The sequence below is a fragment of the Mastacembelus armatus genome, chromosome 3, assembly GCF_900324485.2.
Source record: "Mastacembelus armatus chromosome 3, fMasArm1.2, whole genome shotgun sequence".
In the NCBI taxonomy this organism is placed as follows: domain Eukaryota; kingdom Metazoa; phylum Chordata; class Actinopteri; order Synbranchiformes; family Mastacembelidae; genus Mastacembelus; species Mastacembelus armatus.
The window spans coordinates 23,905,085-23,933,078 of NC_046635.1; the positions used below are offsets into that span (position 1 = coordinate 23,905,085).

General features: G+C 39.1%; 1 protein-coding gene across 1 annotated transcript; it reads left to right on the forward strand.

Annotated features, from left to right (window-relative positions):
- Window positions 1–27,805, forward strand: LOC113122502 (synaptosomal-associated protein 25-A-like). Its single transcript, XM_026293901.1, has 8 exons — window positions 1–91; window positions 11,426–11,532; window positions 12,738–12,779; window positions 19,412–19,460; window positions 22,581–22,698; window positions 25,789–25,908; window positions 26,778–26,922; window positions 27,649–27,805. Exons 2-8 carry the CDS (start codon window positions 11,461–11,463, stop codon window positions 27,715–27,717), a joined length of 615 nt encoding a protein of 204 aa, XP_026149686.1. The 5' UTR covers window positions 1–91; window positions 11,426–11,460; the 3' UTR covers window positions 27,718–27,805.
- Window positions 27,806–27,994: the final 189 nt, after the last annotated feature.

The window sequence follows — 27,994 nt, forward strand, 5'->3', positions numbered from 1 at the left end:
CGCGGCGGCAGGACGGACAGACATTTCTCCGTGTGCCGACACAAATACAGTGAAATAAGAAGCGAAGGAAGAGCAGAGGAAACTTTCCCAGGTGGGTTTGACTCTTTCTTGGTTTTATGGCTCTTTTCAAATACAAACCGCAAATTAAAGTTTGAAATATTTCTAAAAACGCGGCTTTAAAGTTTCGCTGCTGCAGCTTTAACCTGCCATTGCATGAACGTTACAACAGAGGTCATGTGTTTTGTTCCGCAGCTGCGGGTTTATGTGTTTGGTTTATTGTTGTCTGGGCTTTTACAGCAGCATTAAATCAGTCTAATGTCTCTGGGTTATTGTCGTTACTGTTTCTACCGGTCTCTTTGTTTAAACGACTGAACTTTCTGGCGTTTTCTGTTTTCCGTCGGATACTAAAGCGGTGTTTGGACTTAATGTTATTACAGGATTAAAGTAGTTGTTTGTTGAAAGGATTAAATTAAGGCGTAATGCGACGTCTATCAAGTTGTTTCTCGTGTTTCTGGAGGCTTGTCGGGTCGGAGAGGAGTTCAGCACCGCGGACAGCTCCGCCGCACCGACACCAACAGGCACACTGTGTATGAACCTGAAGCTTTGATTCATCTCAGCTTTGTAGAAGAAAGTGTCCCTTTTAAAAACTTTGTGAAATCAGACAGGAAAGGTCACTGGAGGGCCCATTGGTGGACGAAAGGATTTGCTTAGACCTGTGCTCGTTTGTATGGTGGTTCACTTTTCCTGGCCATGGCCACAGTGGGATTGTGGAAGATGGGCCTGATTGTGGCTTTATGTTTTCAAAGGGACCAGAGCTGAGTGACCTCATGAAACGCTGACTGAACAGTACGCCCGCAATACATACTGGGCTAAGCAAGCAAGGGCCCAGGGGCCAAACACCTCGAGGGACCCCCAATCCAACCAACCCACATGATTTGATTGATATCTAATTCTCTAACTTGCACCACCAAAGTACAGCATTAACTGTGACCGGTCCGCTCCCTACGGTTGTTGGGTGAAAAAATCTAGTTTATATTGAGCTAATTTGTTGACAAAGGTCATGTCTTTATGAAACTGCTTTATTATTTTTTTCTCTGTGTCACATAATTAACAAGACCAAATATAATTTTCCACCCAGTACAGACTGAAACAAAGAATTCCATCTAATATCAATACAATAGAGTTTTGGCATTAGCCTCTTATTAAGATGGTAACCTATCCATTCTCTCAGTTATATTGATTAATCAGCTAATGATTTCAGTACTGGTTGGGTTCTAGGTACCTGCATGGGAAGTAATGAAACTGTACAATAAGGGCCAGGAAAAATGGTTTTTATACAAACATTGGCTGTGGTTGCTTCCCTTCCTGCCTTTGTACCTGTTAATGCCAGTGAGGACAAGGAGCTCAGGCCAGCACATAAGCAGATCAACATATGTGTGTGTGCGTGTGTGTGTGTTGTTTTTGTTTGGCAGCCAGGTGTTGTTTGTAACCAGAGGTAAACAGATCAGTTGGGGCAGGGGATGATCACAAAGCACTTGACTTGCATTGAAATCTTAGGATGTGAGCTAGTCTACAACCAACCAAACACACCTTGGTTTGTTAGCAAAGTAATGATTTCAGTTTGTTCAGGCTGCAGGCAGAACAGGTGCTTTAACTGATTCTCTGTAGCTGACATAGTCTGAGGAACCTGAACCCAGGGTGCCCAAATAATTGGTTTCCTGGTGAGAAAATGGTTCCAGCTTCAATTGGCACAGCGCTGATTCCCACCCCGTCTCGCTTTCCCCACAGCACCCATCATTCACCACCCTGTCACCCTGCCCACAAAAGGTGAGATATTCCCACCAGCCTTTACTACGTCCTGCTGCATCTGTTAAACACAGAGAGAAACGCATTTTTCTTTTGTTTCTTTCAAACCACATCAGCAGTTTAATTTATTCATCTTATTTATTTATCTTGGTCTTTTTGTTCCGCTGTCCTTGTTGAATTTCAGTATAATCTGCTATAAAAATGCCAGATGGTAGAAAAACAGCAATATCCAAGAATGCGCTGTTATTGCAGTCTTCTTTTTTTTTCATACATATTGCTCACTTATTAGATTTGAGCAATAAAATGTGCAGGGGGATTGCATTTTCTGTCTGTTCTTGGCAACTGTTGCTTCTTTTTACACTGTGGGATTTTTTATATACAGATTTGTTTTGGATATGCAGTCCTAAAACCTGATAATGTTTGGATGGCACATCATTTGCCAACACAGACTTGTTATATATGTCACAGTTTGTCATCTGTAGTTCATTCTATCATTTCTGGCAGGGGCAGATGTTCTTAGAAACCATGAGCCTTCAGCCCTGTTTTTGTCTCATCCCAGTGTGTATTTAGAGTTAAGTTATTAATTAGAGAGGTGTGGGCTCCAGTCACATGACTTTTTAAAACACATACTTTAGGATTTGGCACTTGACTTTGCAAAGACCTACTTTTACAAAACAATGCTTGAAATCTTTGGCAACTTAAAGGCACTCTGTAGTTTTCGACCACTAGTAGCACAATGGAGCAAGGTTTTCAAGAGTTGGTCCCTGTTTTATTTGCATCTTACTGTTGTACACGCAACAACGCAGGCACAGTTCAGCTGTGGATTTCATACTATTGGCTCTGTCATCGATACAGTAATAAAGACTACTAGCAAGTATCCAGTGTAAAGAATGCACAATAGAAAAAAATAATAGATTTCATGAAAAAGCTTTATGAGGCAAGAAATTCATTCAGCACATTTACTGGGCCTGAAGAATACACTACAATACATTGAGGTAAGAAGACACTACAGGACATCTTTAACACTATTTGTGTCACACACACACACACACACACACACACACACACACACACACCCGCACACACACACACACACACACACCTTTGTCTTTCTGAAAAAAAAGTGTGACAGTGTGACATATTGTCTTGACTGATCAGGACGACCTGGCGGATCTGTCATAATTTGATTCCTGACAGCTACACTCTCTAGAGATGCTCATCATCTTTCTCTTACCCTTAAGGCAAGGTTACATTTTTTGGTTTAGTCTGTGTAAGATTTTAAAGTGTTTACAGAATTGCTAAATATCTTTGCATGAAAATATATATGTAAACATGTTTTTGTGTTTTATGGCAGGGTCCCCTGAAAGTCTCTTACAGCTATTTAGGTGCTTATTATTTGTGCCGACATGTTTGAATGTTAGGTAACGTTTCTGTGTTGGTGACTGTTGGATTCAGATGTACAGAATGTATATATGTACTGAGATCTATTTTAATGCCTGTCTGCGCTGTGTAAGTATGTGTGTGTGTAAACGAACAGCATGTAGAGTGCAGCGTGTTGACAGGTGTCCATTTGAATGTGTGCATGCAGGAAGAGAGCGAAAAAGAAACGGAAAGGAGGAGGTGATGAAGATGGTGTGTGTGTGTCTGTGTGTTTGTGTGCACTCTAGGTTTTTTGTGTGTTAGTGAGAGCAGAAGTGAGAGAGAGGCTGTGAATGCCAAAGTGAAAGAAGAGGGAAACATGTATGAGGCAGGGACAGTAAAAGAGAGTGAGGGGGAGAGTTGTCCATGTGTTATGTAAGTGTTGAGAGGCATTTGTGTGCGTGTGTGTGTATTGTAGGCCTACAGATTAATGCTGGGGGTTTTATCCTCAGTGAATGGGACAGTGGAGCTTTGCAGTGATTATCCCTGCAGGCCACAGATGATTGCTTTGAATCTTCGGAGCATCCCACACTACCATGTTTCCCTGCCTGCGAATCTGTGTGCCGGAACTTCACTCTGTCTGCCTAATTTGTTATGGACGTGTTGACTTTCTGTGTTGTTCAGTGAATGTTGACAGATTACAAAATTTGAAATGTTTGTAGGTGGCTGTAAAAGCTTAATATATAATTTTATAATGGATTTACTGTAATTCTCCTGATATGGTCAAAGGTCACATGGTTCAAAAAAGCGTTTTTAATGTGGGGTTAATGTGTATTTTCTTTCACTTTTCTGTCCACTGCACCTCTGCACATCTGTCTTACCATCCATCCATTTCTCTGGTTAATCTGCCTCCCTCAGTCCTAACCCGCTTGCCATAGTTTTGTGTCTGTCTGTTGGATTATATAATGAGAAAATGTCAGAAATGCAATCTGCTCTATCATCCCTGCTCAGCTAAGTCAGAAATGGCTGAATGCTGGGAACCTGACTCCTCCATTTATTTGGGGCCTTGTACTCTTGTGTCACAGTGAAGGTGTCAGAATCAGGCCAGGTATCTTAAATGGTGCATTTTTACACTCGCTGACAGGTTGTGACCATGTACCTTTTTTCTCAGTCAAGGAGTGGCAGTTGTCCTGTGGAGTAAAAGAAATTAGTTTGATTAGGGTATTACAAAACTAAATGAGAAGTTTTAGTGTAGTATAGGTATAATAACGTCATATGTCTCATATGTGGTGGCATTTTACTGGAAAATACCATAATTACTCAGGCATTTATCCTCGGGTTTCATCTGTGATTTTCCACGACACATTTCTCCGTGTGTGTCCCTCCTGTCGCTCCATAGGGAATGTTTTAATTCTGTGAGGCCATATTGTCACGACGGGCTTTGCTGTGGGCGGAAAACCAACTCTACATGAGGTTTTCTACCTTGTTCCATTCACGTTCAGACAGTGTGGTCAACTTGGGTGAACATCAGGAGGCTCAATTATAAAGCTGTTCTCTTGACATTCATTTTTCATTTTTGAGTATTTTGACATTAAATCTATGTATACCTGCAGTTTGTATACCCTATATACCCTAGTTTTAGCTTTTTGATTATTAAATACTCGATGAAGTGAATGAAATGATGACATAACTATTGTAGATGTTTTTTCTTTACTATTGTCTAATTTCCTTTTACATACTATATCAGCTTGCACCAGTAAACTAGCTAGGACATTCAAGCAGTTTATGTTTGTTGCATGTTACTACATTATTATTGTTTGTATGTGGCTGTGGCTGCACTGTAAGCAGTCAGCCATGAAGTCGAGTGTGAACTGTCTGAATAGTTTAGCCCTCAGGCTCCCATCAGGCTCTCTAGCCTGGTCCTGGCATAAATGTTTACTTGGCCCATGTCAGACCAGATGAAAACAGTGCTAACCTCAAGACATAGCATACTTTGAAACTACTCCCTGGTGTCAGACATGTAAATGAACTGGTAACATTTGTTCTCTTAGACACTAAAACAATCCTGTAAAAGAGATGCAGAAGAACATGATGTCAAACAAAGATAAATGATCTATAGGAAATGATTCACTGCTAACATCCTGAAGCTTCACTGTTGTGTTGATCTGCCTAATATGATATGAAGGTTGTTTGAAAACTTTCATATCACTGCACTCACTGCACATGAATTTGTGTGTAATTGAAGAGTATCAGCCTCTCCATCTTAACAAGAGCCTCGCCGATGCTAAGTGTTTTTCCAGGACGAGATCAGGATCTGCAGGGTTGCACAACTCTGTGTGTGTGCTTGTCTTTTTATTTTTTCTGAGGACCATTGAGAATCTTATATAAAAACCCAAGACCACATATATTGTACACACCAATGAACAACCACATTACAGACCTTCAACACATACATACCATATTGAGACACATACACACACTGCTGTTGCATGAATAATATTGGCCCTCTTCAGGAAATAATAAGACATGATTCTGCTCTAAGACTCTTTCACCTTCTCACACACCTTGAACCAGTTGTCACCATGTGTGTTTTTCATTTCCTCAGTGTAGAGAAGTGTTAACCTTCACAGAACACACAGACCTGCTCAAATACACTGTGATTCATAGTGTGACATTTTGGATATACAGTCTCCTCCACTTTCAGTGTGAATGCACAGGAGCACAAAAGCGCCCTTATAACATGTATGTGTTATGATTATGGTGATATTACAAAGCTCCCATTATATGTTATAGTCACAGTGTGGTTTACTTAGAATTGCACTAATATATTGAAGAGAAATTTAAGTGGCACGAGGTTGAGTCTGGTGATGGGGTGGGAATAAGAGGATGTTTGCAGACATTCACACCACTGAGGAACTGAGTGAAATGAGAAGAAAAAGTTATCACCTGGTTGATTTCATTTCCAGCCTTCCTTTCCGTCTCCTTCATGCATAGTCTTCCAGCTGAGATAAATGGTCACCCTCTTTAGGAACCTATTACTGTAGCTGTGATTGTTCACATTTGTGCCATTCTGTTCTACACAGTGGTATACAGAAAAGGAGCATTACAAGAATAGCATATAGAATATTCTAATTTTCAGCGACATGATGTCCCATGTCCTATTTCTCACAGCCTCTCTAGTTAATCCAAGACAGGAAAAAATGCACCAGCTATCCTGAAATGCCACAGATTTAGTGTAGGACTTCTATAAACCCGTGAGAAACATTAAACTCAACAACCAACAAGCTGACCTGGTTTTTCTGACTGTGTATTTCAGAGCAGCCAGTCCCTGATATCCTGTTTCCCTCACAAACATCGTTTATCTCATCTCACGACGTGTGACTGATAGCAGTCTTTTCAGAGCAGAGGCAGTTTATCATGGCTAAAGCTAAACAAATGGCTTTTCTTCTCTTTCTACATGTGTTGACGTGTAATCATTTAATTATTATAAAGGAGATTTACTGTAAATTAACATTTTGATATCATCTATTTATTTTCATGTCTTTAGATTGAGAACCAAAACCTACACCAATACTTTCGAAATTCAGAAAATGTATGTAATAAAATATACTGCTAGTCCCATATTATGGAGTAAAAACTGCAGGGTAGTGTCCTGAATATATCAGTCATGTCAGGATGTTTTAATAATAATAAAAAAAAAAAAACCTTACAAATTGCAAGCTTATTCTGACTAACAGGTGTCATATCTCCAGAGATAAAAGACCATCTTCTTACCAACGCTCCTGCATCGCTGACACCTCTTGTTCAGTCAGTGTCTTGTTCATACAAACACATGCTGCCCTTTCCAGTGTTTTCAGAGTGAACTTTTCCGTTTGTCTGCTTTGACAGGATTTCTTTTTGTTGCCTCAAATAGCTTGTCATTGGATTCTTCCACAACTCAGGCTGTGTGTTAATCATGTCAGCCTGTGACAGTGCTAATCCAGTCCCCTTCTGGAGCTCTGTGCAAAAACTATATGCTGTTTTGTTCTACTGTGCTGCCATCAAACCAACTTACTTGGATCAAATGTTCTTCATAAAGTGACATGAGATGGTAGCTGCCTGGTGTGCCTGTAGATGGCTTTTTAGGAGGGAAAAGATGTGATAATGGATGTGACAGACAAGGTAGGAGGCAGACAGACTGACAAGAAGCAAATCCAAGAAAAGAACTACAGAAAGAATGACAGACGTAGGAGTTCATAAAATGTTCGGTGGGAGAGACTGTGATTAAGTCCAATTACAAAATGCAACAGCAGCCATTTCCATCCTGGCATGTCCAAAATAACCAGGGAAACGCTTCTGTGTTCAGGTTTTTACCTGCTTTCCTCATTGAGGTCATGATGTCCTACTTCGTTCCCTCTCTCATCCTGTTTCCCTTCAACAGCTTTTAGGATTAATGCTGTTAATATTTTGATCTATTATTCATTGGTGCCCTTTAAATGTCTCAATTTAAGTCAGCATTCTCCCCTCACGCTTTAATTTATTGCTCATTTTGTCATTGCTGTGGTGTTTTGTCCTTCATTTCAAGACATCACAATTCATATAATGTTGTTGTCCTTTGTCCTTAATCTTTTGATTTATGTTACGTAGGTGAAAAAAAAAAATCAGCATTAATGTTTTTCCATGCTGACTGTCCTGCCCTTATTCTGGTGCCCTGTTTCCTGTGAGCCAGATGATTTGACATGGGCAAATACCAAATGACGCCAGATGCAAAGTATTCAGTTGCAAATTAATTCATTACAGATGAGATCTGCATTTCTATGTAAATGTTATGGATTATACCCTAAGTCTTACATAATATATTCTGGTTCCTGGATATAGACTGTATCATTCATGAACGGGAAGTGGATGAAGCGAAACAAAGATATCAACGTAGAGGAGATCGAGTCAGAGGAGATAGTGTGTGCAAGAGGAGAGAAAACCGTGGAGAGTAAATCCTCTTTCCCCACTGACTTTAATCTCTCCACGGGCTGAGCCTTACAGCAGCCGTTGGTCAAGACGAGCGTCAACCAGCAGGGCCACGGGTGGGGGATGGGGACGGCCAGACCTTGTGTCAGCTCCACTGTAGTGTATGTTTGATTAAACATGTTAAAAAGAAATCTAGAGGCTGAGTCATGACTCTATATAACTTCACCGGGACGACTGAGAAAGTGACTTCCATATCTAAATCAATTCGGTGATGTTAGAAGTAAATAACAATGCGTTTCTCTCCAAATTGATCTTACTGAGACACTGCAGCCTTGTGTTTTTACTCCAGAGACCAGATGTGGCTAAGAAAAGCAAACCGAGCTGACCTGAGAACACAGTTGATTTTGGATTTTGTTTCTGTAACTTGCAAGTTAAGCCAGTTCAGTGGGGCCACTGAAGTTACATGTGCTGCCTCACAGAGCTGCTAACATGGCAGTCCATACTACATGTTCATTATGTACTACAAATATATCATCATAGCATATGATTTTAATGTGCAGAAAGTTCAATATGCCATCAACCACCACTAACAGTAAATATGTGTGGACTTTACGTATGGACATTAACATGCATTCATTAAGCATTTAATTACTCAAATTAAGATCAATTACCACTCTTTGTATTATGGCTTTTTAATCCAAAGAGGGTTTATATATGTAAAATCTCCCCAGAGCCTAGAAAAGTGACTTGTATTTCTGTGTTTAACATCGGCCCAGTGTAAAGTCTGTGGGCTGAGAGGGAGTGCACAGGCGGGTGCACTGGGGGAAACACTAATGTGCAGTGGGTTGCACAAAGCTGAAGCAAAGCTGCAAAGCCTTCTTGGGCCATGTGTCCAGTGAGCAATTTTCATTCAAGAGGCTGGACACCATCTTTAAATACAGGATGTAGTTTGTCCTTAATACATCCATGTGAGCAGCTCAAATCAAAGGTTCTTTATATTTGTATTTACCTATTTTTATAGGTGGCGAAGAAGACTGAAATCAAGAATGAGTCATAAAGACAATGCCTGAAGGGGTGATCACATTTAATATAAGATGCTCTACGTGTGACTGAACAAAAACAGCTCCTCTGCAAAGAGATAAGCAGCCAGTAACTGATCAATAACACAGCCCTGAGTGATAACAACAGGAAGAAGAAAAGATGGAGCATGTGGAATCAGCCACTGTTTATTTATATTCGGATCAATTATTGTTGCTGCTGTTAAAAGCTTGTAAATGTAATATGTGTTTCATTTCTGTACATAAAGAGTACAGATTTTTTTTTATGAGACATGCATCACTGAAACATCAATACTGTTGCCAATGACAACAGAACCATGGCAACGCTGTCAACAAGTGGGCATGAAGTGAGCGCAGCCATGGATAAGAGCCATGCTGGTGTGCTGCCATTTTGGTAACTTTAGATCCATTTTTAAAAAATGGAACAGAGAGACATGGTAATACTCTGAATATATAAACAATCTTCATCAGTTTAGTTTTGTGTTCAGACTGTGTGCATCTGGCACATTCGAATTTTTTTACAAATCTTCTTTGTTTAGTTTATTTTTCCTTCCCACTTTTTCTGTTTTATAATCTGAAACCTTGTCTCGTCCGTGTGGTTCACCTGCAATGTTGCTGATCTGTGAACTGAAACTTATTTTGATGTTGCACTCATTGTAAGATCCTCTGGATTACAGCATCAGCCAAATGGCTAAAATTCAAAACATGAATATAAATATTTTAAAGTGCAACTGCATACCAAGCATAGCAGACAAACACACGCACACAGACACAGATGCAAGACGAGAAGCACTTTGAAAAGGCTGTGGGGTTTTTTTCCCCCTCCATCTCTTTTCCCGGCACATGTTCAATTATTAACTGACCCTATGATTCCGCTGGGATGGAGGCAGAGACAGACAGGCAAAAGGCAGGGCTGAACAAGGGGATACTTTCATCAAGCATGCAGCTGGGACTCTAAATGACCTTGTGTCTGTTCATCACAGTAATGTTCTGACAACTGATTGATGGATATCTTGGACTCAGGCAGTAAACGCACTTGTTAGGTCCCAAAAACAGGTATATCAACATAATACACCAGGTGCTTTTTGTTTTTTTTTCCAGCAAGTTTAGATTATACCAGTGCTTAAATGATGACGAATGGCATCAAACACTTGCACAACTCAAATATACCATAACAACTTAACACAGATGCTTTTTCATAGCACAGAAATGTCAAATTCATCCATTTAAAGCTGCTGTTTTGAGAAATGTTATTGCAACAGTCTCCTTTTGTAGCCAGAACATTTAACTGGTCCAAAGGTTAGCAGTCCCCTAGTCCCATTGCTGCACTGTATATTGCATTAAATTAGATTACATACAGTTTTAATGATCCCTGAGCTGAAAGCTGCTGAGTGGTTAAAATGATATCAGCAACAAGCCACATTAGCAGAACCAAAATACTTTAATATGATTTGTGCGATAGAAACAAAAATGTAGTAGACACATTAAAGAGATATGACTGGACCAGATCAGATTACTTGCCTCATTAAAGGTCTGGAGAACAGTGGCACAGTGAGGGAAGGAGACCAAGACACTTTTCTTTGTTTCCTCAGCCCTCGTTACGTCTGTCGCTACGAGCAGCAGGGGCAGCATGTAGCTCTGTCAGCCTGCAGAGTAACAGCCACATACATTTTTGATGGACCATACCTCAAGCTCCTGTGTGTGTGTGGCTATATGAAATACTGTCTGGCAGTGTGTCAGAGGAACAAAAATAGACCCCTGTCTCTGTCCCGTTACTTTGCCTTTTAACAGAAGAGTAATGAAGCTTGTTCCTTGTTCATCATTCACTGTTGATCCCTGAAGAGTAAATTTGGGTTCTGTAGAGTGAAGCGATGAATTCTCAGTATCTGTAGCTGCAGTGTTTCTTTGACAAGCAATTCAGTGTGTTTGTGGTTGTGTGTGTAATTGGAACAAAAGCTGAACCTGTTCTGCCTTTTTTTTTGCATTAAACTATGTATCACATATGACATCAAATTTTTGCTTTTAACTTTAGCTAAGTCAGCAACTTTGATGCTCTTGCTTCATAGTGACTGGGCCTGAAATGTGCACCGTTATGCCCCCATTTAAATATAATTGTTGCCCCTCCCTCTCTGGGACAGCCTTTCATTGTGGTGGGTCAGAACAATTATAACAACTTTTGTTTTCCATAATTTATTATCACTCATAATATAACCTGCCTCTCCTTGTCTCCCACCCCCATGTGTTTCTCTGTCCTCCAGTCTTTCCTGTTTGAAGTCAAAGTTCGACAGACATCATGGCGGACGAAGCAGACATGCGCAATGAGCTGGCCGACCTGCAGACACGTGCAGACCAGATAGCCGATGAGGTACAATAGAAGACAGACATACAATAAAGATTTCTGTATACCTGGATAAAAGATGCTGACATTGTATTTTGATACACACTCAACAGCTCTGTTGATAAAAATACATCACACTGCAATTTTCTGTACAGCGTTTCCTTCAGGGCAAAAATGTTTGGTTTTTTTTGTCAAAAACATAGTGGCTACCTCAATAAATAAGATTCTGATCCCATGTTACGCACTAAAAGTGGCTTCTAGTGTACTCATATAACCACAGCACCAACCAGGAATTCAGGAAATAGCAGCTAACCTTGGTAGTTGGTCTTCAGTCCATCGTCTTCATGAACATTTGCACATCTAACATCACAGCTAAAACATGCTACTCATTTTCTGTTGTTGTACCTTCTTGTAATAATAAAGTTAAAAACATAATGTAACTTTTGTGAAAACCCTGACCTACAGTCTAATCTGATTTAGGTGACATGGCAATTATAATTTGGCATTTCAAAACACCCTGTTCTCATATGGACACAAACGTACGTCCAAAGCCTCCAGGCTACCAGACACAGCTGCTCTAATGTGACCTCCTTTGTTTTAACAAGTCTCTTTCATCAAGACTGTGCTTTTTTTGGATACAAGGGAACTTTACCCTTTTTAATGAGTTGAGAGAAGCTCAGGAAGAGGAGATAATTCTGTGCACCAGTATAACCGAGAAGCTCAAATGGCCTTATTAAACATTCATGAGGAGATAATGCAAGGCCAAGAGGCTCTGCCGTTGTGATGGAAGGGAAGAAAGGAGAAATAAGGAAGGCAGAGATGGCTGAATGGAAATGAGGAGATTACCAAAGGGAAACAGTGAAATAGGGATTAGGAGTGTTTGGCTTAGGAAATGAATGAGGTTCAAAGGGATCCTGCTTTGGGTAGAAAGGTAACAAAGGTAGAAGTCAGATAATTAATCCTGGAATCAAAGGAGAAGAGTGGAATACTCTAATTACATGACTGAGTATCCATAATTTGTCCGTTGGAACATGTTTGAATATATCATATTAGTGGTGTTCTGTTCTCCTTGGTTCACCTTTCAACATATGCTTTGTTAAACTCCCAATATTCAATCTTAACACATGCAGAAACTGTATCTTTGTGAGATTTGTTGCAGCTGCTCTACTGTCTGTGCCTCTTGCACTCATGGACTCTATTAATCAGCTCCCTCTCACTGTCTCTTCTTGCAGTCTTTGGAGAGCACTCGGCGTATGTTGGCTTTGGTTGAAGAGGTGAGTCTTAACACAATGACACACATCTCATTATCTCATTTTAGCCACAACAGCATATTCAAATTACATTGGGATTTTGATTTGTTGACATCTTCCTCTACCTTTCTTGTGCGAAGTAGTGAAACTGTTGAACAAACTCTTTTTCTGCAGTTTTTCTGATATAAACCTCAGGTGAAGTCATTAATGAACCATTCAGGGTGCGTATCGTTCAAATGAGGCTTTTTGGGCAACTACATCCACTTTTTTTAATCAAAAGAAAGAAAACTTACTATTGAAATCTCCCCAAATATAAATGACCTCAGCTTCTTATCATAAATATATTTGGGGCAGAACAAGGTTAAAGAGAGTCAAAGCATCTTTTCCCCATACTGATATCTGTGGTGGCAAGTAACAAGTAAAACAATATTCAAACAGATCAACCAATTCTGTGTAGTTGCAGCAGGTCATTGGTAATGCAAGGAACCCTTAAGATCAGTAAGACTTCATATACTCTTATAACCAAACTAGATATGTGTTTAATTCAGTGATGTGAAGTTCATTTCTTTAATATGAGCTTCTTGTAATTCAACATTAAAAAATTATTAGGTAGATAAACCATTCAAATCACAATCAGCATAGGACGAGCTTCACAGTCAGTGCTGTGATTTGTGTGTGATTTGTGTGTAATATCACTGTTGGTGCTTTAGCATCACTCAAATATTTTAATGTAAATACAGTAAAATATTTTAATGTAACTACAGTAACTAGATAGTTTAGTGTGTTCTGTAACCCAGCATTAGAGACCTAAACAACACATTTAAGAAGCTGATGTGATGTTAAGCAAGTCCTAGATGAGACTGAATTAGGATTTGAAATCAAATTATCATTGACCATTTGATTTATTGCCCAGCTGTAAACACTTTCACCCCTGGTTACAATTCATCATCCGGAATTATAAATGGTACACACACACACACACACACGCACACGCACATGCGCGCACGCGCGCGCGCACACACACACACACGCATGTGCACGCACGCACGCACACACACACACACACACACACACACGTCTAATTTTTGTCTCATTGCATAAAAACAAATGAAAGAGACAGAAAATGTAACAGGTTTAAAACATTTAGACCAAGGATCATAGATCCAGTATGTTCTTTTTCATCATAACATGTTTAAAATGTCTATAATTTAAAATATATTTTTTTCTCAGTGGAAATGAATTGCAGCCAAATGTTCACTGACTCACTGATATGAACATTGAGAAGTGCTTGGTGTTTGAGGGGTGTGAACAAGGAGCACTGTGACCATCTGTAGAAGCTTAACGATGGGTAGAACCATCAGCCAGGTGTCTGTATGGGGTGTGCTCGTCATGTTGTAGGTTGCTGTGCCTGGAAATTGTGAGAATTTACCTGCAGACGATGAAGTTATCTAAAGAAAAGATATCTTTAAAAGCCAGGTCACTCTGTCACTTTAAAAATCATGCTCTTCGCTTTGCCTGAATTGGAAAATAACTTTCTAGAAATACAGTGTGTGTTGTTATAGCTTGTTTTGTCAGTGTTCTCTTGCTGAGCTGCTGAACTGTGACTGAATTTTTACCCTCAAGTGGTATTTCAGGTATTTGAGGCAGGACACCATTAATCTGTATGCCAAGAGAAGTCAGCATTAAGTTTACTTTAAGAACAGCTAAACTGAAGTTGTTATCAAAAAACTGCCATGTTTAGTGAACTTCTTCCTCTTACATCCCAATTGGCTTCAGAGACATGGCCTCACTCTAACCCTGCATCGGCCACCATATCTTAATGAGACAAAGCCATGAGGGACAGTGCAAGACCTGAGGCAGACGTAAATGGTGACCTGCTCGACAGACAAGTAATTTCACTGACAGTAGCTGGATGTTTAACCTTTGAAGATAATGCCAAGAGAATGCCATTTGTTCATTGCAACTGGTAGTGTCTAATTTGATAACAGCCTGTGGTTTTTTAAGTGTGTTTCCTCGTGATGCTCCCAGGCTGTTTTATTTATAAGTCTTCATTTCTCTGTATGTTGCCAATAGTAAGTAGCCTTACATATTAACTCTGAAACTGAGGCAGTTGTTTTTTAGTTCTTGCATTATTTTGTGATTAATGCATTTCTGGCCATCACACAGGTAATTGCAAGCACGTGCTAATACTCCATGACCTCTGTGTTAAAAGGGATTATAGTGAAGCTTAGAGTAATTGAATAAGTGGAGAGCGGTCAGATCACACTCGCCCAGCAGTCAGTGAAGCAATACTTGTTTGTTAAAGCCTGTCCAGGTTTGATTCTGAACTGAAACCATATCACACAACCTATTTAGTCTGAGGTGTTCTGTATGTCTTCTGTGAAGCAGAAGCAATTGTCATTCATTCCTGATTAAATATTTACATTTGCGCAAAGCAAGGTCCAGATATAGTCCTTTAGGAATCTGAACAGAAGAGTTTTACCACAGACAGGTGTTTGTTATGCAGCACAATTATGTGCTTTTACATGCTATGTTTATGTCTTTTAGTATACATATGCCAATTGTACTTATAGGCCTACTGTAAGATTGTAAATTTAAAGCTTTAAATACTTGATGAGATTTCCAGTAGATGTAGAAGAAGATAGTTATCACTCTCATTTTTGCAGTACAGAGCAGGGAGACAATTAGCCTGTCTTAGCACAAATTTAGCACCATATTTTCCGCACCAGAATATTAGTCGCTTTTTAGCAAAAACAGACTTGTTGAACAGAAAAAACAGATAAAATTTGCTTCAGTGTATACGTGAAATAATAATAACAAATAAGTAATGTTAACCAACTGCACCAACTTCAATGTATATGAATCTGATGTATTCATCTTCTATTCTGCTTTATAATACAACAGCTTTTATTAAAATATTTTAATATCCTCCTCTGTTACATGCAGTGCCTCTTCATGTACAGTACAAGTCTGTTACTGCAATAACTGATTATTAAATCCATAAAACACTAGAGGTCATTTCATGAAAAAAATGAGTGTGCCTTTATCACTGTAGTGTCAATAAACAAAAAAAAAAAACACTAGAACTGTGCCAGTTAGTGGTTCAGAAACACAGCTAGTGATATTACGTGTCCTTGTCTCATGCAAATGTGACCCATAATTCACGGACATGTATGAAATGACCTTTATTTTGTAAGACAGCAAGAGATGAATGACTGACATGTCTGCTGTGGCAAAGATCTAATGCTTCAGACTTTTCTGATTACAGAAATTGTTTGATATTTCTGGAAATGCACTTATTCTCTCAAGTTACATGAGAGATCAACACCGATCTAATGTTTGTACTATAAGTATGTAGCTAGCCAGCAGACAATTAGCTGAGCACACAGACTAGAAGCAGGGGAAATCCTGCCTTTGGCTTCATAATTGAGGCATAGATGTGAGTGGTATGATCCCCTTATCTAAATGAACATGCATATTTACAAAAATTATATTTTTAAAATATTATTGCATGTTTAAAGTGACATTTGTAAAACAATTAGTTTTAAATATATTCTGTGAATTGTAATTTCACAGAGCATGTTTTTATCATATATTTGTTTCTAAATTCGAATTTAACAGAAAATATTGGCTCAGGTGCCCAAAATGTATACATCAGCATGAAGAGACCAATTTAAAGTGTATCATCAATGAACAATTGTAGCATAATGAATTATATTATTAGAAATGAATGGCCTTTGTATTGCAGCACATTGAAAAGGTTTTATCAATAAAGATCCAGAGATATTTAGGCTTTTATGAAAACTGTTATCTGTGAGGAACCGAAATGAAGTACTGCTTGGTAGCTCAGAATGAAATGCGATTAAAGCGAGTGAGAAAGATGGAAGAGATGGAAGAATAGACACAGAAGATGGACACAATATTACATTTATGAGGGCTGTTATATGCTGTACCATATATCACTATATGTTATGGCAAGTCATTTATAATTTATTGTTTGCTGTTGTAATATTTGTACTATTCTGCCCGGTGTCACATTATTTGGTTATATGCCACACACTATTCCCCATAAACACAAGGCTATTTTCAGCAACTGGTTATCTGGAAACAGGAGGAATAATTTAGCTTAAGATTAAAAAGTTTACTTACAGCTCAATATTTAATAAGTTTTACCATTTTGTGTTTAATCTATATCAAACAAAATTTTCTCTGTGTGCTGACAAGACAGATTAAAGAAATTCATTAACTTTGAGTTTTAGCAGTAGTGGTGGATGAATTTTATTATTTGCAGACAGGTCTCCTTCTGTTTTCAGTCCTTATGCAAAGCCAAGCCAAACTAAGCTAAACTGCTATGTGTAGTCATATATGTACTGAGCCAATGAAAACTACTGAAGCATGTTTACAGTTTGCCCAGAACTATTTATTCCCTGCCTTTACTGCTTTTCTTACCTTCAGTGTTGCAAGGCAAACAGACTGATGAAGACAGAAATGATTCTGCTTATTCTTATGATTATAAGTGATACAGACATCACCTTCATTTTTAGCAGTGCCTTTATTTCCCTTAATCTTTAACAACAATTAAACAAAGGTTTTAGGGTGGAATATGATTTAAGAACAAAAAATGATGACATTAATTCCAAGCCAATTAGTCAACCAAATGTGATGTAAATTCACACAACTTTCAGGAAGACCTGCTTTATTGAGGTACTTTTATTAAGCATAAACATGAAAAATAAAGTTAAAGGAAATTAATTTAATATTAGTTTAAAATATGAATTAATCAATATTATTCTCATGAAACGTTGTTATCACCTTCAATATTTCTTCCTGGGCAGAAAATTATTTTGGGAGAAACTGCTAAGACATCATCAAGTCCTTACTGGAGACTGTATCACAGCTAAGCGTGGTACCGACTGTGTGTGTGTGTGTGTGTGTGTGTGTGTGTGTGTGTGTGTGTGTATGTGTGTGTGTGTGTGTGTGTATGTGTCTAGCCATGCAGAAAGAAGTGATGTCACCACATCAGACTGTGCCAGTTGGCATGGTCAGATATCCTGTCCTGTAGTTTATGAGCTGCGACTTCCTTCACAAATCTCATTTCCCATGATTCTTAGTGGGTAAACAAGCAATTTTACCTGAAGGGTTTTAAGCACATGTAGCTTCAAACATTAGTGATGGTGAAGTTGCCATGCTAAGAATTATTTATTTCTCCTGGAAGCTTATGTAAATGAGCCTATTTTCTAAGTCATGCAGAGAAAGGATTCAGAGCTCTCCTTCACTAACAACAATTTAACTACACACTGATACTGATCCATGGCCACTGGTGGGTCTCGTTCACAGTCAGAGTTAGATTGGTCCTAATATCAGCGGTGTATCTAACCAGCCTCCAGCACTCGTCTATCACTGCTCCAAGAAGGTCAGGGCACACTTTGATCCAAAATAGCTCATCCATAAACTGAACGGCCTTTGGACTTTAATATCTGTCAGAGGAAGCCTCTGGCTCATGGAGAGCACAGAGCCATTGTTTTGTTGTGTGCACAGTGGTTAGTGTGGTTATTGTGAGCTCACTGAAGTGTGTTATTATGTGTTGAAGCCCATGCAAAGAAAAACAACAGCTCATGAGTCTGCACGGATGTTAATATTCTGCATGTACATGTGTATGTGCTTGTGTGTCTGAGCGTGCGCCAACTCTGTAAGCCAAATCAGAATGTTACATTACTGGAGCTTTTTCAACAAATATCTGGTAGCAGCCCAGTGAACATAACAAATATAGAACATGCCATTTGGTGGACGAGTTTATCCGAAGAATATTTGTAGGATCATGCATGAATATATTTGTAGCATTTTAATATTCTCGCTGAAGATTTCTCCTCTGAGTTTCGTTTTAAGGCTGATTGTTGAGTAGTTGGATGTAATTCTGTTTTTGTAAGAGTTATGCTTTTAAACAAAGTGAAATAAACATGACTGTCACTACTTTCTAACCCTGACAGAGCTATTCCCACTGAGATAATGCATATATGCAATATACTGATCATCATTCTGTTCTTGGTGCATGTTTCATTAGTTTTCACACATTTATTCACTTTATGTGAGAAAGCAAAGATCTGAAACGTGGTTTAATCTTATATGTAGCACTAATACAAATATGGCATGGTGTATGTGGCCTTGTACTACCTAAATTATATTTTTGTGATCAGATATTCTTATGATGAGCACTGTTTACTTCTTGAGTGTATTATTCCCATAACTTAGCTCCATTCACGTGTCAAACTTCATCTACCAGTAGAACTCACTCATTAACATGCTATATCTCATTTTCTTAATCTGTACAAAAGCCCTTTGTCAAATTATGTGCTGGACTATCTTGGTTGGGACAGAGACTTTCTGAAGTTGCTGCTTCATGGTGACAAAGAGATGTGCTCAGACAAAAAGCAGTAATGCAACACTGCAAAAATTCCAGTCTTTTCCTTTAAACTCAAAACATTTCTGCAATGCTAGACTAGATTAGTCACAGTGAAAAAGTGATTTCAAATTGTAATTTGACTCACCTCTGCTCTCCTGATAGCTTTGCTCTGTTCTGCTTTGTTGACCTTCACTGATCTGTCACATTTTGCTTCTTTTCCCCCTCTCTCCTCTTTCTTCTCCTCTTTTTCTGTTAGAGTAAAGATGCTGGCATCAGGACTCTGGTCATGTTGGATGAGCAGGGAGGTAAGTTGGCAGGGAGAGATCACTAAACACTATTTCTCCATCTGTTTATGCTTTCAGTTTGTTCTACTCTACTGAGTCTCTCTTGCTGCTTTCTTATATATAGTGGGATAGTCTCCTAATTACTAAAGGAGAACAACAGTTTATTTGTTAGCCTCTGATAAGTCTTTAAAAGTAACATCCGCTGGAGTCTGAGCCAACATGTTTATACTGGCTGTGACTGCTGAGACAGCCTTCTGCTTTGCCTCCATATTACTACTACTACTACACTTCTATGTTTACTTATCAGATGAATATAGTGTGATTTAATTTTACAAGTTATACTTTAACTCCATGTTAGGTGTTTTTAAGCAGTGCATGAAGGACTTTAAAGTGTATACATTAGTGTTTGTAACCTCAAAATTTGACTGTTAAAAACACACTATTTTTCCATAGCTCTTTATTCATAGCTCTTATTTGTCTCATCAAAGATACTGGCGTTGGTGTGGACAAGGGGACAAGGGGTTTGAGCAGTCCAAAGAAAGAGCTAATTATTCTATTCAGATTGCTTCATTTGTAAGATTTTCACAGGTCTGAATCATCACTTAACAAAACATAAAATTTAGAGAAAAAAATAAGGATAATGTAGACCAGGCTGAATCTGAGTGTGCGTAAGATATGTGTGTCATACCAAAGGCTTTGCTTAGTACCATGCGTGAAAGAGCAGCCTAATTGGCCTGTCAAAGGAACAGATAGCCTGCCCCCTTTCAGCCCCTCAGTCATTCCTCCTTTCTTCTTTCCCCCAAAGAGTAACAGCTGCCAGAGTGCACACCTCACTGCAGTTATCATAGGACAGCAATCAATTCACTGCTTTAAATTACCTCTCCCTCTCAGCTAATGTCCTCTCTTCTTGATCCTGTGTCTAGTCTGTCCACTTCTGGCTTCCTCTTCTTCCCTTCTTTTCTCTGTTTCATGTTCCTTCTCCTTTCCCACCAACCCCTGCACTTATTCTCTGCCTTTCTCTTCTGACATCCACTATTCTTCCTCTCTTGTTCCTTCACCCGGAGATAATGTTACTTCATCTCTCTTTTCCTCCTTCGTGGCTTCATTCTCTCTGTCCTTTTCTCTTATGCCTTCCTGTCTCCTTCCTGGTTACAGTGGCTGCTGAACTCCTTGACCGGCATATTTTTTATGTTACTGCCATCAAGAATTCCCTCTTATATTGTAGAAGAAAAAAATAACTCATAAGTAATAGCTTTCCAAGCCTGTGGTAATTAATACACTCTTGCTGAGCTCTTAACTGGTGTGTAACTAAATGCTCTGCCCTTTACACAGACACATGCACGCACGCACGCACGCACGCATCACACACGCACACACACACACACACACACACACACACACACACACACACACACACACACACACAGGTCATAACATAGGAGGAGATTTGTCATTTCTTGCAGTGATGTATTACCTGTAGCAGAGGTCTCATTATAGCTAATGAGTCCCCCCCTGCTTGTTAGGTGCACATTGACCTGATTTACACCTTGGTCAGGGCAGATAGATTGCATCTGCACTTCAGTGAGCACATGGCAGCAGCGAGTAGTGACTTGCTGTGTTTTAACTCAAGGTACAACTAGTTGGTTTGACTGGGGTTCATACAGGTGGAAAATATCCAACGACTATGGTTGATTATTGTTTGTAATGATAAATGTTAATTGGCGTACCATTTCCCCTCTAGCAATCCCAGTACTGGTACCAGGCTCTATCTGTTATTAAAATGTGTAAGCTGCTGGAAAACCCAGCAGCTTACACAGTTGGCTTGCCCAAGCTAACCAAATGACTGACACTAATAACATTGTATTGTTGTGCTTCATTTACACTGCATTACATTTAGTGGCTTTAACAGGTTCAGTACTATTATGATTAAACAGTTTTTTTCCCATTGTCTATTTTGAAAATTTAATAAGGCAGAAATATAAAATTTTAAGTTTGATGGAGGTTTTCAAACCTCACTCTGGCCAACTGATGGCGACCGGACAACTTATAGATCAGATCATTTTTATAGCTCTGTGGCCTATTGACCACCAGAGTAACAAAGCATGCATGACTTCATTCGAATGATGCTTTTCATCACACTAATGACATGATTCGTCTATTGATTGCTCATTTATTAATTTGTTTTCTTCTAAGTTCTCCTCCTGTCACATGTCAAACATTTTGCGTTTCCTTCTCTTTTGAATCATCTCTCTCCGCCTTTTCATTTCTTTTGGATCACATGAGTTGGTTTCTAATACACTTCAGTTTTGTCTGTCAGTCCTCTAAACCTTGCATCATGAGGGCAGCCTTACATTTCATCTTATCAATACCTTTCACTCTCTCTATCATGCATCTCTGCTCCCACTGGTGTGTAATGGTATTCCTCCAGACAGTGGCAGAATTAACAGCATTATAAACAGATGCAACTCTGGATGAAGCGTACTGCCATTGATGCAGGTACTGCTGCTGCCACTCAGATGGATATTTACTCAGAAAAAAAAATATGTTCCTCTGGATGGAGGTAGGAAACAAAAACTGCTGGAACAATGTAGAATCCATGGGAATAATTAGTTGAATTTGTATTTGATTTGCTGTCTAAACAGAAATGCCCAGATAATCTCAGTGCTTGTTGCCTGCTTTCCCTTCTGCATCTAGCCAAAACATTTTGCCTCTTGCACTGTAGCATAGAGTGCAAACCCTTCAAAAACAAGTCATAACAGTCAAATTTATTTCACTGCTCTCATGCCTTTGTCCTCACCAGAACAACTTGATCGTGTGGAGGAGGGCATGAACAAGGTGAACGCAGACCTGAAGGAGGCCGAGAAAGATTTAAAAGATTTAGGACAATGCTGTGGTCTGATATGCCCATGTATTAAAAAGTAGGTACCGGCGAGGAGCTCCATGCTCTTGCCTGTCCAGTGCTGGTGGTGGTGATGTCTGATGTCTCTCTTGTCACAGTCAATGTCTTTTTTTGTCTCCTCTCCTTTGTTTTCCCCTTCTACTCCCCTCCCTTCCTTTCACCTGCAACTTCTTCCACCTCTCTTCTCTTCTCACGTGCTTTCGTTCTTTTGCTGGGAAAAATGACAATGTGTTGGTAATCAGAACAACTGGAGCGCATCGAGGAGGGGATGGACCAAATCAATAAGGACATGAAGGATGCAGAAAAGAATTTGAACAATCTAGGACAGTTCTGTGGTCTATGTTCATGTCCCTGTAACAAGTAGGTGCTGCCTGTATCGCCTGACTGCATGTGTTTCAATGCCTGCCTGTCTTTTTAACCGTCTGCCTGCTTCTGGTGTGTAGAGCATGGTGAACTGTGGTGTGAGCAGTCGGGCCCATAGACACAACACACTCTGAACAGGCACTAGCACTGCATGCCATGTGGATGTGTTTGCTTAAGTTAGGACTGATTGAGTGCATGCATGAACAACACACACATGTGCACAAGAGATTCAATGCCATTTTATTTGCTTTTAAGCCTCCATGGCTGTTGTCCTCAAAAGCCCTTCATTCCAAGTTGGATGAGAGATTCTCTGCCAGCATGTAGCAGCATCAGCAGAGATCTGGGCCACAACACTTACCATTCCCTTAAACCTCACTCAAGAACCCATTTTAACTCCCTGGTACATCATGTTGGGTACAAAGTTCAACCAAACTAGTTGTTTCCTCTGCTAAAATTTCCTCTTGTAGCCAATCACACACCAATTAATATTGGTTGTTTTCATCTTCTATATGAACGAAGTAATTAGAATCATGAGCCTCTTGCAGTGCATTAAAAGAAAAGTATCTGTTTTAAATAACCAGTATATACGAAACTCATTCTCTTATTAAGGTTTTCTTTTTAAGGTTCCTTAGATCCTTAATATATATTAAACTATAATAAATAATAAATTGATACTATAATAAACTATTTGCTATTATAATTGAGTATTTGACATCATATATATATGTTACACAACTTGTACTTACTGCCAAGACATCAGATGGTTTTTTCAGCAGTTTATTCTTGAATATAAACTATATTTTATACTTCCATCCATCCATTTCATTTTCTATACCCGCTTATTCCTTAACCAGGGACACGGGGATCTACTATCTGAGCCTATCCCAGCTCTCTTTGGGTGGAAGGCAGGGGTACACCCTGGACAGGTCTCCAGTCCATCACAGGGCCACATAGAGACAAACAACACTCACACTCACTCCTATGGGCAATTTAGAGTCACCAATCAACCTGACATACATGTTTTTGGACTGTGGGAGGAAACTGGAGTACCCGGAGTAAACCCACACAAACACAGGGAGAACATGCAAACTCCACACAGAAAGGCCAGGTTGCAAACCTGAGACCTTCTTGCTGTGAGGCAACAGTGCTAACCACTCAGCCACCATCCTGCCCCCTATTTTATACCTGCAAGCAAGCAATGTAACCAGTACAGTAACTTTATGATAATTAAAAGTACATTCTGAAGAAAGCAGTACCACTAAAATACCTAACTTATTCTTTAATGAAATAATTATGATATATGACCGTGACAGCTTGCCCATTCCTCTGCATGCTAATGACCGTCCTATATGATGAAATATGCATTATCTAGGTAAACGTTTGTCTGAACACACTTAACATGGGGTAATACCCTTTTAACAGTTGAGCTCTTAAATCCTTTGTACTTTGATATAAAGATGGATGCCTAATGCCATACTCCTGTGTGATCTGTTCTCTGGGTCTCCACAGCCAAACTATGGCCACTAAGTCATGTCTGGGCACACTATACTCTGGGACAATTATACAGTCTGAACTGTGTAAGATGTCTAGATTAGAGCTATAGAAAACACAAGTGGCTGAGAAACTGAAATAAATTCCTATATTCATTATTTGGTGTTGGGTCTGTAGAGATTATGCAGTGAGTCCTCTGAGTTTATGTTACATAATGCCTTAATGCAGTACAGTACATAAAATACGTTTTAACTTAAGTCTAAGTCTTTTTTTTTTTTTTGCTTTCTCTGTGTATAACTTCACAATCATGGCTCTTCAATACAGTAAAATGTTAACAACAGACAATTCTCAAAAACAGGGCTGAACAGGAGCTTGACATTAATACATGTAACTAACATGCACAGCAGTCATTTTGTTGGGGACTTAACAGTTTTGATTTTAATTTTACTGTTCTGCATAAATGTATTATATGTACTATATGAGGTTTGCTACCACTATTTGGTCCATATTGGTTCTACTTCTAATGGGATCATTTTGGATTCAAGTCTTGTCTATTCTATAGCTCTTGGTTCCTCCCTGCCATGAACCACTTGTTATAACCCTGTGATTATATCATATGTTTCATCTGATTTAGGCTTTTGATATGGCAGCCCTAGGTCAAATAGCATAAGAAAATAATTCTTGCTTGTTGTTAAAAACTGTCCTGGAGCACCTGGTGGATGTGACTTACCACCTCAAGACAACACTGTGAGATGCAGTATGAAGCTATTCAATGAAAAGTCAACACCAACTTTGAAATATCCTTACTTTTGCTTCACTGCATTGTTCTCAGTGGTAACGTGCACCAGTATGGTACTCCAAGCACAATAAAACAAATGCTAAGAATTACATTTGCTTATTTGACTGTGTACAGTGTGTAATCCTACATCTACCCATCCAGATGAAATGAAGGGCTGATCACAGCTACTGCATGATTTAGTCTTGCAAAATGATCATTCAGTTTTTCTGGTTGGTTTCTCATAATGAATATAAAGTTTAGTTTTCTTTTACTAGATACAGAATGTATCTGATCCTGTTCCCCTACTTGTTTTGCCTTCCCCGTGTCAAATGTGTACTATATGTGTGTGTGTTTCCTCTGTCTGAAGTATGGTTACTCTGTTCTGTGTTTGTGCTCTTCTGTATCTGCTTGTTGGAGAGGTTTTTCTGAGTATTAATTGCCTTCTAACACAAACCATGCAAAAGCTTATTGTCGTCAGATTCAATTGATCTGCATGTTAGATCAATTATGCACAGGCTGCAAATGCATGTATGTAATTTCATATGTGGCTGGTATATTATTTTTAGTAGGCTAATTGATTTGAAACCATATTATGCAATAGATTCTAAACGTTTTAATAGTAGATCGCCAGAAAACATGCACTTGCACAGACACATACAGTATATACACACCCAGATAGCATACACTCACATGCACACCCACGGTATGTTTTGGCTACATTCACAAACAAGTAAAGGAATGCACACATAGATTACCACATACAAATACATACAATGTGTCACAGTTACATGGGCCTGAACAAACTGTGTGTGGGGCAGGATTAAGGGCGGGGGCCAGGCCTGGGGAGGGAACCAGGATGGAGTGGTGAACAGCCAGCCAGGTGCTCGAGTGGTGGATGAACGTGAACAGATGGCCATCAGCGGGGGTTTCATCCGCAGGTAAGTGTATGTGTGTTTGTGTAGGCGCTGGTTTGCACGTGTGTCTGTGTGTGTGTGTGTGTGTGTGTGTGTGTGTTGCTGGCACCCTTGCTTGTTTCTGTGCATCATGCTCATCATGTTTGTTTATAGATGTATATTTGCTTGTGCTCGTGAAAGCATTTATATCCATAATTCGATCAAATAGGAATTACTTTGAGATAAAATATTTAATAAATAGGCTTCAATAAAGGATTGCAGTCATTTTTTTTTCTGAGAAACAAAAATATTTACATAGGAGCAATATATTTATATAGCCTACAGATATATGATGGATAGCAAGAAAGTGAGCAAGAAAGAAAGAAAAAGAAATAATGAAAATCAGATTTGTGTAGCAGAGCTTCACTTTAATTATCTCTCTTAGATCTGTTTTGTGGCTTACTGTAGGGGTCCAGACCCTCTGGTTAGAAATCAGGAAGTAATTTAAGTCTAATTTAAGCCTCCAAGATTCTACTGAATTTTTAGGGTACTTTTCTCCTCTTAGGGTTTTTTTTTTTTTTTTTGCTTTCTTAAAAACAAAACTTTCATAATCATGTAAAGTGCTAAACATGCTAATTAATCTCCAGAAATTCCTGTGGTAGATAAATACATTTTAAGTATTTATCAGATTATTTTATCCTTAAACGTTCCAGTACCTAAATGTTATGATTAATTTTATTGATGTTCAGAAATGTATTGAAAACATATTGAATATACTTGTATTACCTTATACACTACCTTACTCTACAGGTTTGTGAGGCTTTTTTTTTTAGCACGATCTAACCAGGGAGGACAATAACACTGACACTCTCTGGTCAGTGATTATTCTCCTTTCCTCCTTCTGTGTGCTCCAGGGTAACAGATGACGCCCGGGAGAATGAAATGGATGAGAACCTGGAGCAGGTGGGCGGCATCATTGGCAACCTGCGTCACATGGCCCTAGACATGGGTCAGGAGATCGACACCCAGAACCGCCAGATTGATAGGATCATGGAGAAGGTACTATATCTATAAAAATAGAGAACATTGGATTTTTAATGGTATTAGAGAGCACATTATTATTAAAGAATTGCAGCTGCTTCACTATTCTAAATTATTGATAATTGATGAAAATAGGTCAGACAGCTTCAATTTTTCCTAGGAAACAACCTCTTCTGGTTGTTGAAGTAGCGAAGAAAGATTTAATCTAAAGTTGGACAAAAAATGTGCGAACAGACTTTCCATTTTGAAGTGTGATATCCACAATATCCAAATATTGGCAATATGGAACTATGGAACTACAAGCTGATTACAGCACTGCTTATGAAACAATGTGAGAATAAAGAAAAATGTTAATTCTAGGAGAAGGTTTAAGCATCTGTGGAAGAGGACAGAATTTGGTACGATTTATACACTGAGTTGAAGTAAGATTTTGTGGGTAATATAAGAACATGAAAAGCAACAAAATTGGAAAAATACAGTCGTAAACTATAGAGCATTTAGCTTGTATTCAGCATGGGTTACATAGCTTTATGCTATGTGACACTGAATGCAGCTGTGCTGTTTTGAGCAGATTAATTGATTAATCTGACGCACGTACCAAATTTTGTACTTATGTACTATTGATCAGTCCAGTTCATACGTCTTCTTTAAAGTGACTCCTCTGCACCCTTTAGCTCTGGTTAGCACCATATCTTAATTGGCTGCTAGGTGAACTGTGTAACAGCCAGTGCTTTTCTCTTCTAGGCTGACTCCAACAAGACCAGGATTGACGAGGCCAACCAGCGTGCTACAAAGATGTTGGGCAGTGGCTAAACTGCAGCAAGAAGTGCTTTCATCCCTATTTAACCCCAGGCAACCTAAAAATAACACCAACCAAACTCAACCTAGCTCCCACTACCAACACCCTGTTCCAACTTGCTTTGCTTGACAGCAGGCGCTGCAAAAACATGCTTTTATTGTAATGCTGGTAGAGGTTTGCACACATACACATATCATACTTTCCTCTGCCCCACTTCCAGGTCTGCCTATCGCAGCCCTCCATCCCTTTTTGTCAATGTTGTTTTGTGTTGTTGCTTCATGATTTTTGTTA